The following is a 13,582-nucleotide window of genomic DNA, read 5'->3' as shown; positions in this document are numbered from 1 at the left end:
CTACTAAACATTACTCCACGGTCCAGAAGGGGCTCTTTCCGTCTCGTAAGTTTGGGATGATTTGACCAACATGTGTGAACGTGTGCATGCTTCCACTACCATCTCACATCTCGCACACCCATTCTGAAATACTCAAAAGGAATTGGGGATTTGCAACGGAGAAGTGCTCAAGATGCTCAAGTTGATCCAAGTGAATGGTATTTAGTGTGTACAGATGATGTCATTGACCCAAATGGAACAGACAGGATATCCTCAAGATCAATCCAGGGACTTATTCTAGGCGATGAACTGGACTAATTTCCCTCAGACATCCCAAATAAGACGAATCACCGTGATTTTCTTCTTCCCCAGGATTTCCTGCATCCAAACATAGAGTGAAAGAGGCAGAGAGAGAGAGAAAGAGAGACCTCAACGACAAACTAGAGAGTCTTTTTTGTGGTTTGACAGGGTCAGTCCAGATTTTGACCCCACCAAATCATGTCGATAATTAAGGCTCCCGCTGACATCTCTCTTCCGTCTCATCCAGAGTTCTCAAGGAACCCAAGACGACGAATCCACTTTCAGGGTCTCCAAAGTGATATTCCGCCAACTAACTCCAAGTCAATAATCTCGGATTGGTTTCCGGCCAAGCGTCCATGCCAATTAGAAGTGTAGCAATTGGCGATTTCACCCTGCAATTTGTCGGTCTGAAATGTGCATTCACGATGAAAAAGTGGGAAGAGCAATCATCATCATCATCATGATCATGGTCATGATCATCATCGCGGGGTGTTGGGTTGGACAAGCTGGCTTTGTCGTTTTGTTTCAGCGGGGAAATCAATGAGAAAGAGAGCACCATTGGAGAGCCGTGAGATGAATGGGGGTTGATAGAATCAAGACTGATTTGATGAATGGATGGGACTCCTCGATCAACTGACAAACACATTTCCGGGCCAGGAGCGACATACAAAACTAACTAGAGCATTTGTTTCTTCATTACATGGGAAAAGCAACACGAACACTACGTCGACCAATACGTCGATCCTCCTCCTCCTCCTCCTCCTCCTTCTCTTATTCCTTCACCGAACACAAGACAAAAGGCCACAATTCAAGAGACACTCGCAGGGCAGGCCACTGACTCACTCATTATTGATTTCTCACCACTGATGTAAGCAGAAGACATCTTGGAATTCGCTGCTCCTCATTAACGAGTGCTTTTGTTCATTCATCACCCATTCATCCGCCCCCTTCGTTTCACGTTGGCCAATCAACAAGCTAACAACAATGCTTCGAGCCGAGGTATTCTTTTTCATTTTGGCATGTTTGACTCTTCTTTTTATTATTGCATATGCTTGGATTCCATAAGCCAATCGCTCAACCTGTCAAGATGACCGCATAAGCCATGAGCTCTCATGTTTTCCCTTTTTCAAACGCTTTAACCATCGTTAAGGTCTACTGCAATACTCGGAAAATATCTTGCCTCTCTTACATATTTTTCGGTTGCAAGCAGACTAATATATACATGGATATTATAATACGACTTGGGAATGGGCCATCCGTTTCATTTTGTTTTGTGTTGTGGTTTGGGAATGATTGAAATGAACTCAGAATTCCAATTGATTAATGTGTTTTTTTCTTATTTTGTGTTTATGACACCTAATTGTACAAGGGTGCGACTATCGTAAGCTTCCTCTCCCGCCCTTGGCACCAAACCTGTTCAATCAGGCAGAAAAACTAGCCAGATACTATTCATTCAAATCACAAAAATTGTTTATTTGTTATGTTCCAAAAAGAAAAAAATGAAACGGATTGGAAACTGAATCAAAGTGATAGTTTATATTATATTTTCCTATTTTCCAAAGATTTCAGAAAGAAAATAACTTAGGCTGATTGGAAAATGAATCAAAATTATAGTTTCCTTATGAATTTCCCCATTAATTTCTTCTTTAGATGATTTCCTAAACTAATGTCGTTATTATTGTGACTAGCTTACAATATAGATAAGTTAGGAACGGTAGCTCGATAAGTACACTTTTTGTTCAGCTGAATTGGATCATCAACCAACTGGTTCTTCATTTTGAAATGAGAGTGTCCGGGGCTCTTTCAATCGACGAAGGGATCTTCAGCCAGTCTTGGTGTACTTAGCGAAATTAATCCAACTCACGAGGAAGAGGAATTATTCTGGAATTATTGCACTGTTTTTAATTGAAATAGTGCACATGCCTTTTCTGAGGAACAATGCATTTACTACATGCATTTTGCTACATTTCCCAAAGTTTCTTGAGGAAATGGAACAGATGCTGACTTAAAAAGAATTAAAGCATAAATCATCAATGTTTTACTCGGCCAAGAAAATTGAGGATGAACATTGAACTAGCCGTCAGAGTATAACCAAGTAGAGTCTAGCCAATTTAAATGCACCATGTCCATTGTGCCAGGTGCTAATTGCCCCAAGAGGTCCTGGATGTGAAGGTGGCCGTCCTATATTGAGTGCAGCACGAGTTCTCGGAACGAGCGAAGAGAATCTTGGCTTGGGACTGATATTGATTGAGCAATTGGGTCATAAATTCTTGGACAAAAAGAGGTCGCACCACACAAGCCTCACCGTACCCGGGGTTGTCCAATTACTTTAAGCGATTAGACTTTCTCAATCGTCGAGGATCCTTTGTGCCGCCGCTTTCATGATCCAGGAAATGCGACAACCTACGTACGTGCATGAATTGAACTGAACGGTTTTACAAGCCGCTTACTAAAGCATGAAATCCACCTTGATGTCCCGAAAAAAAAAGAGTCTCTAACATCTCTATCACTTGTGGACTGAAGATTTCTCTGGCAGAACATCTGAAGGGAAGCCTCATGTCGACAGTTCCAAAATTTATGACACCCTTGATTACAACCCTTATCTCCAATTGGTAGTAGTTGTACTTACGTAGGTGATTCTCTGAAGCAAGAACAATAGCTTGCCCGGCCATATACGTGGATGCAGTGGGACCAAGTAGCGTTGTCAGGAGTTCTCTTGCCATTGCCCATTGAGCAACATAAAAACGAAGGACTGGTAGCAATTCTCCTAATTGTTCTTCCTTCAGTCCATCCTATCCCCCTCTCTTCAATTCATTCTTGAGATGAAGCCTGGTCGGTCGTTCTCATCGCCCCAGCTCTGGTAAAAATCCTTCATCCCCGGCCTGAATCTCAGGTACCGACTACATCTAATCTTCTCATTTTCTAGCTCACATTACGACTCTATATACTGTGAACGTACGTACGTAACCAAGCAACCAGCCAACCAACCCAGTGCTCAAAATTGTATGCCCGTCTGGTGGTTTTGCTCAGTAGTCGCCAGTAGCTGAATTAGCTCGGTAGAGGTGAAGACCTTGCCGAGAGCTCCGATAAATGAGAAGGCAAATGACGGATTCAGCACCGCTTACGTGGTTGAGAGTACCTTTATTTGCCTGCTTGGATAGACCGAAGAATGGATGGATGGGGATGGATGGATGGATGGATGTGGCCCTTTGACTGCGATGGGAGAGAGGCGCTTCAAAGAGTAACATCCAGGCCGGAGGATCTCTCGATCCAGAAGGGAAAAGGCGAAGAGGGAGAGAGAGGGAGAGACAGAGAGAGCGAGAGAGTGAGCATGGTACCTTGAGGATCACCAGCTATCCAGCATCCATCCACAGGGGGAGCTGACTGAATGAACAGAAGGAGAGAGAGAGAGAGAGAGAGGCATACACACACACAGGCACGAAGGATTCCCACGCTCTCGACAACGTTCAGATCGCATTCCGAATGCTCCTGAAGAGAGAAACGGCTTCAATCACTTGTTGCTTGAAACTGACTGCGTTGAGACGTGACAATGATGATGCTATCGTCAAATGAATCCGTGATACGAAAGCCTTTTTACATGGATAGTGGCGCCGAAAGTGGATCCTCACCGGAGAATCGTGTCTCCACTATGGGGTTTAGTGGGCATCATTTGTACAATCAGCAACCCTCTCAAACCAACCAGCCTCCGCCAATGTCCAGAACACATCAATATCGAAAGGTGATGAAACCCTTGCTGGAACGAAAACGCCGTGCCCGGATCAATAAGTGTCTGGATGAATTGAAAGACATTATGGTGACAGCCCTTCAAGCCGAAGGGGAATCTATTTCCAAGCTAGAAAAGGCCGACGTTTTGGAGCTAACCGTTAAGCATCTTCAAAAGTTGAAACAACAAAACGCTCTAGGACTAACCCCACAATCCACATATGTGGGCAAATTTCGTGCCGGTTACGCCCACTGCGCCCAAGAAGTGTCTAAGTTCATGACTCAATCCGCCGGAGTGGACAATCATGTGTCGACACGCCTGCTGTCGCATTTGGGCGGTTGCATTCAAGCCATGGATGTTGTGCCACCCTCAGCCTTTGACGTGTCTTCTCCCGCTGTACCTCAGACTGTCTCAGTGGTAGGAAGCAAGGTCCAAGATGATGTTCACTCCTCATTTGATGAGGACGAGGCTACCCACCAAGCCCTAGATCTGTCTTCCAAGACCATTGGCGAAGATGCCGCTCGACGTAGACAATTGTCTCGAGACAGTGACAGTGGGAATAGCTCGTTAGGGCACGAGGACAATCATTGCCGGAGTAATAATCTGAAGAAAAACAATGATAAGGCTCTTGAGAACAACAACAACAACAACAACAACAACAACAACAACAACAACAACCTTCACCACCACCTTCGCCCTCCGCTTGACGGCTCCGACAAATCTTGGCGGCCTTGGTGAAAGGAGCCCCCTTCTTACCGTGACTTTATTTGCGCATAGTATAGTATGTGAATGTGGTAATTGTCGTCGTCGACATCTGTGATATCTGTTGATAAAAGTGTCTTCCAAAGGAACTCATTAAGTTGGCATTCTCATGATCCCTATCTCACACTTCCAAGCCTTCTTCCTTTTTGCTTACTACATACCTTCGGTCCATGACTATGATGAACGGCATAGATCTTTTCCCAAGTACAAAAAAGAATAAAAAGCATTCCGGGAATTTAACCTCTCTCACAATTACGTGGACTCTTTATTTGACTTCATTCAGCAGGTCTCTCTAAGAATCTCAATCTCTCTCGCTCAGCTTCTGAGCACTACTCACTATCACTGTCTACAAGTACGTACATACTGTAGAAGAGAAATAAAAGAGAAAGAGAGTAATAAATTGTGGGAACTAGCGTGCGATTGGGTTTAACAATGTACCGAGTTCTAGGGCACATACAGTAAATGAGAAGAGTAGGAAGGTAGGTGGGTAGGTAGGTACGTGGAAGTAAGTAAGTCCAATTGGAAAACCGCCAATTGTTTATCAAAAGTCTTATCTCAGCTCTTAATTCGAAGTCAATACCAAATATCGAAGAGTATAAACAAGGCGCATGAAATAGCGTGTTTCATACATTCGAGGCTTCGAAAGAAAGCTTCATGACCCTTGTTTAATCTCAAAACCCACTCACTCTTGAACTCCGAATGGATCCATGGGAACCCAACCCCGAGGTTCATACAAAGATCTCGAAGGTGATGATCTCTGTGGCTTACCAGCTCACCTCAGGCGAAGATCAAATGGTGGGAGAGGGCATTCGATTCTCCCACAACCCCAACCAACCAACCAACCAACCAGTCAGCCACTCAGCACTTACTCACCCACATACACCACACATAGGCGCGCGCGCACACACACACACTCACTCTCAACTCGCCGAGTACATTTGGTGCATGCAGGTTATGGTTCTATGTACAATCTACATTTACTAATGGTGGAGAGACCTGGCCAAATGAGGTCGCATGCCTCTCTCATGATCTTTGGTCTCGAGCGCGGGAGAGGGCACAAGCCTATCTCAAGTTGAAAATAGAGGCCTTCAACGGAAGAGACTCATCTGGCAAGTGGTGCGTACGTACATTAAATAGACAGTCCCTCGAATGCACAATCACATAAAAGATGGCAAGTTTATCAAAAGCTGAGCTTCAAAGGCTTAAATATGAAGCCCCCCGTTATCTTGTGGAATAAAGCCTTTAAAAGCTGGATTGTCGTTTCTAACAAAGAATGTTTCTAATACGAATGAGCCCGTACTGATCGATCGAGAGACAGACAGACGGGTGGAAGTGAGACCCAAAAAATCCTGAGAAACGGAAGCACTTCACGATTGAGCTACATCTTCGAGCATGGGAACGACGTTCTTGCCAGTGAGAGCCCACTCGAATCCTCGTGAAAGGCTCCAAATGTCAAAGTGCACACAAACTGGCTAACTCAAGCACATGGCATTGGGCTCGGGAATTCAGGGGCCTTGTGAACTTTCAGCGGAGTTCATCCATAGTTCATGACACCAATTGCTGCCTCTGCATCATGTCATGGAAAAGTGAGCCTCGGGTCATCAGATCAGGTGACAGTGCCATAGAGCACCCACAGTAATGAGTTAGTACAGAATATTGTTGTTCAATATTCATGCTCCTGGTTTTGAACAAAGCTAACGCGCCAAAGCAAGTTCGCGGTGCCAGTCTACAAATTCATATCTTTGATAAGTCCATTGCCGATGGAAACAGGTTTTCCCGCTTTTGTACATAGGGAGATTAATACACGCCCCCCCCCTTTCTCCATTCTTGGTCAGACACCCCGTTTTCCAAGCACTCCACTCACTAGGGGCCACCTAGTCCTAGTCCAGGGTGGTGTAGGCATGATCATGGCGTAAGTCAGTTGGGCTCGAGCTTAGTTTTGAGCACTTGGGTTTCAATTGTAGGACAACCCAACACTCTGGGCTGTCATGATGGCTTCGTGGGGGGCGGATTTTTGTCAAATAAGATGCTTGAAAAGAAATGATGTTATGCTTGATGCCAGACTACCCAAAGCTCCAACCAGGTGGCTGATGTGGCTGGGCCCGCCGGCCGTCAACCACCATTATGGCCGACAAATCAATCCACCAAGAACTTTCAAGCCCAAACAGACATTTTCACCCTTTTGTGTGAGCTCAAGATGACACTATACGGAAAACATTGGTTCCACAACATGAATGTAGGAGGGTTGTCATACCTAAACCATTTTGGTAAACTGATATATCTGGCATATGCTTTCGAAGGCACTCACTCCTCTCGGCCTGTCCGAAAATCTGGTCGGGTATGGAGAACCCCTGAGACGTGCCACATTGTTCAAGAAAAGAAGTCTTCGTCGTCGTTTGTAGGGATGTAGGTGTTCTGGTCTTGGCTTGGGGAGTTGGCTGGTTAGGTGTTAGCTACATAGCAACCTCACCGGTAGCTGGATGGACAATGGCGAATGTGTGAGGCATTCATCTGCAAATGAGTTTTTTTCTCTTTCGTCTTCTCTTTTGTCATTCAATCCAACAACCTGATGCGGCCACGGGGAGCTTTTTTTCAAAATCTCCACTGGCTCACCATCAATGGTTGGTAAGTTGGAAGGCTAGTTGGTTGGTTGACAGTAGCCATTCCTTCACTCCTACTGGGATGAAACAGGGTCCGAAATTGTGCATCACAATTATGAAAAATCGCCACAGAATTATCAACCATGACTTGAGAAAGTGGCTAAGCGGTTTTTTTCTTCCAAGAACCCATATATGTTGGCTAGAATTGCAATACCCAATGGAGTTGAGAGTTCAGGGACGACAAACAAGTGTTGTCACTTCAGTGCATTCGTGGTAATAATAATCACAACAATAACATCAACAACAACAACAACAACAGCACCAAGATCATTTTATAGACACACCCCTCCGGGGGACAAGATTAATTATCGTCCAGCATCATTTGGCAATCTTTCTCTCTCTCTCTCTCTCTCTCTCTCTTGAAGTCATCCGAGAGCTCTTAAGTACCCAAATCTCAGCTGGCCAAAGGCAACACTTGCACAATGTGTGTTAGTATATTGGGGAGGACCCTTGAGGAGCTCCTTGACACTTGTGCCAAAGATAATCTTGATTCATGATCGGAGCACAATTGATACGAAAAGCAACCGTCCAAATACCTTTCTTCTTTTGCTTCTTCTTGCACTAACACCAGCACTACTACCTACTAACTACTACTCCCTCCACCTCTAAAGACTTGGTCATCTTTGCAACCATTGACCAAAGGAGACGACTGTCTGCCTATTTGAGATGGATCCATTCAGCTTGGTCCCGATTGACGAGGAATTCTGATGCACTGATGTTGGTTCAAATCATATATGAACGCCTCTGATCACGTTCTCTATTGCTCTACTTCCTGTCAGTCTACTGATCTATGACCAAATCCTTTCATTGTCTCTATCTCTGTGGAGCACATGACACACTCACCCAGAACAAAAAAGGACCCTCCTCCCAAGTCCATGATCGACTCCACCCTACAAACACAATTCTGCGATGGCTCACTCGGTATTTATACGCTTAGACAAATTGGCGACACTGCCGAGCCTTTGTTTTGTTAAGCGCCGAGCGAGTTCAAGCTCAACAACCCCAGGGAACTCAAGATTGAGCAGAGAAAAACGTATTGATCCCAGATTCGGGTAAGTTTGGAAATTCCCAATGAATACAATAAAAAGTTGAAGGTTTTGTGCTCCAATCTGGGCAAGGCCGGACCGAGTTGTCTCTAAATGAAGTAATAGACGGCGACACCATTTCTTTAGGGGAAACATGGATTGATTGGATCATGAATGAGCCTAGGTACTCACTCGTACATCGTTAACATGATTACGATTGGGCGGATCCAGTTAAATTGTGGATACGTGCGTGAAAATTAGGGTTCATGGTTTTTGCATGTCCTGATTTCATGTCAAAATTCTGCATTGACAAAGAGCCGATAGACAAAGGGAGCTTCTACCGTATTTGATGTTCCGTTCATATGAACCAAAGCTATAGGGACAGCAACAACAGCAATGATAATCGTGCATGGTACGAGCGGCGTTCAAATGAACGTGAATTTCGGGAAATTTGTGCCAATTTAAACAAATACAACAACAGAAGGCTTGGTGCCACTTTTTGTTGGTAGAGAACAATCGCTTTATGGCCTTTCGGCATGCACCACTACTACAACGAGTGGCCATCACAATTTCTGAACCAGATTGGTGAATGGACAGTTGTCGGAGATTGGAAAAAAATCCCATCTTGGTTCAGCATGAGTGATCTTTCTGGGCTTTCAACTTCCTCTCGCTGCCATTTACGACGACTTCTTTCAACACGTGGCAAGATCAGACTTATGAATTCATGATGGCCAAGTCATTCTCAAATTTATCTGGATAATACTTGGAAATTGCTTTCATCTATCTATTAGGTGGGTTTAATATCAAGCCAACAAGCTACTTCACATTGAGAGAAGAGAGGCATTAGTACACATTTACAAACTGCATCTCCAATTCCCATTGGTGGATTGTGTGTCACACTTGTGAACACGGTTCCAGTGATACTTTTTCGCTTGAATGCCAAATGAAGATTCACACGAGAAAACGGCCACACTTGACGAAACAGCAAATCCGGAATCCCACGTGTTTGGCCAAAACCTAAGCCAGTAATCGGAGGCACTTGCGTGGTTGATGTTTCAGAACAGTACCGAGGTGGTGGTAACTAGGCGTAGATAATTGTCTTGATTGCTAATAGGACTCAGTTTCTCCGTCCATCCGCCGTCGTCCTGGAGACCAGGCAGCAACCAATGCAAAAAAGACAACGGCCTTAAAGTGTGGCGATAGGTGAGTGATGGACTTTCCGGACTCGAATAGAATGGAAACCGTGGATACACCGAGAACCACACGTGGAATGAATGGCGCACGAAGTCCTTCAGTTAGCTGGTGGGAATTCACAAGCAAAAGCCGGAACCAAATATGTGAAAAAATAGTTACTGGACAACATGAAGAACTGATTAAGAGGGGACCGTGCGGGAGTTTTCGAATCACGTGGAGAGGGGGAAAGAAAGTCAATTGTGCATGTGGACAAACAGATGACAGTGTAAGAAATGCTTATGAATTATTATCTAGCTGGCAAGAAATTGTTTATCATGGACAAGAGGGATTTCCCGATAGGCCAGCTAGTCAAGCCATCAAATGTCCGTTTGAATGATTGTTTTGAAATTACTGTTTACTCTCTTCACGCACAAAGCCTTGTCCGCCGCTGCCGCCGCCGCCCCATGAACTGAAGAGAGAGTCGCTCGTGTTGTGGGTTTTCCCATTCAGATCCCGAAAACCGGAAGGAAACTCAACGAACGGCTCTCAACTCTCGAGTCTCATCCTCCAAAAAAACTTGTTTCTCCCAAAGTGTAAACAAATCGGTAGGGTCGAGAGAGTGGTACCCTGGGCTATACAACGAAACATCTCTACGATGAGTTTTCCTCATCTAATACTCTCTCAGCTTCCCCTCTCCGTTTCCCTGTGCAGTCTTTTCAATGTAATTGTCCGGAAGTGGGCACGAACCTGTATGAATGTACAAGTTCGGTTGGATTCCCCCCACCAGCCCGTGTTCTATGCCAACAAGGAGATGACGATAGGAGTCATATCCGATGTATGGTGGTAGGCTGGTTGGCTCAGTTGCTCAGTGGTTTTCGGATCTTTCCCGATGGTTGAGCACGCGTCGTTCACTTGAAGAGAATGGACTTCAAATCACTCAGGTGTGTCCCTGGGAACAGACAGTAAAACGACTTGATTCTGTGGCAGGATTCACTGGGAGGAATCAGCAATCTAGGAAAGAACTTGATTCCTTGGTTGAACAAGTTGACCAACCAATTCCACCTCAACGTAGCTAAATCTAACCGATTCCATAATTTTGAGTTGAGCGGGCATATAGTCGAACATTCTGAATTTCTTGAGAAAAAGGTGGCACGGATAATTTGATCGCCTGAATTTAAAAGTAGATGAATACCCTATCAATGCGAAAAGCCTCTCCCGAAAGAGCTAGTTGAATTTGTCCCAGTGTGTGAAGAATTTGAGTGGGATTTGCTAACGGCAATTGCTCACTCACTCACTCACTCACTCACTCTACTTGTACGCTCTGTACCTCTCCGGATCTGCTTCCCTGGTTCGGCGTGTGTGTGTGTGTATCTCCGTCTGGTGAGTGATGGTCATTGATACGACGAGAATTAGATCAGTCTTTGTCACTTTTTGAATGAGAACCACTCAATGTGAGAGACTAGGAGACAGACATCTTCGGAAGTACTCCCACCACCAGAACTGCCACTAAGACGAAAATGAATGAAATTTTTTCCAACAAATTGCCTCCAGCTTCTCAAGATGGGAATTCGGCACCCCTCTTTTTGCAAATAAGACTTGGACCTTCTTATGTAATAGTAAAATCTAAAATTGATATTCCGAACAACCAATTGAGGGAATATTGTTATAGTTGGGTCAGGACAGTTAGGCAAAGAAACAACGAAATGAATGTAACAATTGAAGGTGATCTTTTTTCATAACCTGTGCAATGTCGTGTTGCTGAAGGGGTCGTTAAATTTGTCAAACTTGCCACTTTGCCATCTCGACCCTTTATTGAACTGATCATTTTCCAGGATTGGATAGAATGCGATTCCTCCGTTGTTCTAAGGCTCTCAAAAAGGATCAAGCCCCTATTGTCTTTGAATAAATTGATTGTTCTAGAAGAGCAGATGGTGGGCGTCGAACAATAAATATGAAGACGAACGACAATCTATTTGAATATAGCTCGTATTAGACTAATCCTGGGCTCATTGTTCGCGCGAAATGAGCTTTGCTAAGACACCAACCCAGGCGGGAAAGCCAGAGATCGTATCGGGTGGCTCAGTTGATTCCTTCAAATCCCACCATGATTCATGGAAATCTCAGGAAATTAGTGGATAGTCCCTCCTCCTTCTGCTCCTTGTTCTCGGGATTCTCATCATTTGGCCATGATCCATCATGCTAAATAAATACCTACGGTAGGAGGTGTCATTGGGGAACAAAGACATACCTGAGTTGAACAAATTTGGAGCAGATCTCATTCAAAGGACCACTTTGGATATTGGCCTGATTGAACAACACCAAACCAACCATTTCCCCATTTCCCTCTCCCCAATCCAACGACATTCCTTTCGACAAAAGTGAAGAATGGCCAACTCGGCATGTCGCCTGACGACTCGCCGGGTCCTTTTATAGGTACTTGCTCAATAATGCTGCCAACATTGCCACTCTAATTCTCTTTCTGTTGAATCCGTTCACTGCGAAATGGTATCGGGGACTGCCAATACTCTAGTTCCCTAAGGGCTACCTGCTACTTGCTACTTGCTACTGACAATGAGTGTGTAAAGTAGATCCAGTCTGAGTGTTCAATGACCATCACGATGATATACCCGATCAAAGGCTTTGTTTACTCTGTTGTTGGCTCTTGATTCGCCTTCAATGGACAGAAAATATTGAATGGTTGCTCTTTGATGCTCTTTGAGATTCGGGATGCCCTTTTTGGACACTTCCTAACATTTCGGAGACAACCATGGAACATCGGATTCTTTTTTTTTTTTTTGAAAAGTGTCATGTGGATATGGCGGAATACCGGAGAATCAAAGAATGCTTGGAGAAGAATCAGAACTGTCACTCAATTGCCAAATGGCCATGGAATCCGAGTTTGATATCCGGTCAACACTTCTTCGTCAAGCGGAATTCGTCTCGAGACACACATTGGTCACGGATTCCTTGGATCATATTCTGGTGTCCAGCCAGCCAGCCAGCCAGGCAGCCAGTCTGCCAAGCATTGTTGTTTTCTGGGCTCAATACGTGCCTGCCAACACACTAGAGTATATTGGACACACATTACGGTGCTTGGTAGATTTCAAAGTACCATTGGTTGATGGCGTAATAAAGCAAATAAGAAATTTTGTACATCTTTGGAATCCCCAATAACCTTTTGTAATCTTTTACGGAATGTGTGCGTGTGTGGTGCTACCCATCAAATTATGAAGATAATTTGAGAAAGCCCGCCAACATAGGTTCGAAGGCTAGTTCGTCTGATATCGGCTTCGTTTCAAGTCAAAGCAAATTAATGAACACATTCCTTTTTGGCTTCCTTACTTTCAGGCCGATTTATGTAATTTGTGGGAAGTACTCCGTCCCATGTTGGGCAAGTTAGAAATAATGCTTGTGCTTCTCGGAGGCAACAAGGGCGGGATGGGATTAATTAGATCTTGACACACCAGGCCGCCACCGGGATCACTTCACATAAGAATTTGACAGTTAGTCCAGCCCGATGATCATGATCCAAGCACCCTTTAATTAACCTAACAATGGGGAAAACGAAGACCTAGCAGGCCAGTGCACTTGAGAGATCCCAAGTAGCCAAGATGTTTGATTCCCGGGGAGGAAAAATCGTTGTGGGTGGCTTTTTTTCTTTTCTATCTGAGTGTAAACTTACTGTACAGTATGCATATGTGAATATGTCGTGCTTAAGGTCGGTGGATTTAAATCAGGTTTCATCTTCACTGACTAAATTTGCCCAGAACAATACATTATGTTCCCCTTTTATGTGGTTTGATTCTCCTGGGAAAGGAAATGTCCATGAGGTCACATGATCAAATGCTTCAGCCGGATTGCCCAAATGTGGCAGTGGTATTAATGTGTTACAATAACGCACCTCGTCGTAATCATCATCGCCACCAACTTATTTTTACCTGGGTATTTGGTGGCAGCAA

The 13,582-nt window shown here is 44.4% G+C and overlaps 1 protein-coding gene and 1 long non-coding RNA gene across 2 annotated transcripts; both read left to right on the top strand.

The window, feature by feature from the left end:
- Positions 1-3,740: 3,740 nt before the first annotated feature.
- Positions 3,741-5,017, top strand: LOC131882565 (ABC transporter H family member 4-like). The gene has a single exon (XM_059229756.1). It carries the CDS (start codon positions 3,830-3,832, stop codon positions 4,739-4,741), a length of 912 nt encoding a protein of 303 aa, XP_059085739.1. The 5' UTR covers positions 3,741-3,829; the 3' UTR covers positions 4,742-5,017.
- A 3,379-nt stretch (positions 5,018-8,396) lies between these two features.
- Positions 8,397-12,067, top strand: LOC131882566 (uncharacterized). Its single transcript, XR_009373495.1, has 4 exons — positions 8,397-8,477; positions 9,565-9,909; positions 10,060-10,564; positions 11,456-12,067. It is a non-coding gene; the product is annotated as an uncharacterized LOC131882566 (long non-coding RNA).
- The last annotated feature ends 1,515 nt before the right edge of the window (positions 12,068-13,582 follow it).

The sequence above is a fragment of the Tigriopus californicus genome, chromosome 6, assembly GCF_007210705.1.
Source record: "Tigriopus californicus strain San Diego chromosome 6, Tcal_SD_v2.1, whole genome shotgun sequence".
Lineage (NCBI taxonomy): Eukaryota > Metazoa > Arthropoda > Copepoda > Harpacticoida > Harpacticidae > Tigriopus > Tigriopus californicus.
Note: the sequence above shows the minus strand (reverse complement) of the source record. Positions and strands in the feature narration are given on the sequence as shown.

Bases quoted from the DNA above. Each gene is read 5' to 3' on its own strand.
- LOC131882565 (XM_059229756.1), top strand. From the start codon at position 3,830: ATGATGATGCTATCGTCAAATGAATCCGTGATACGAAAGCCTTTTTAC.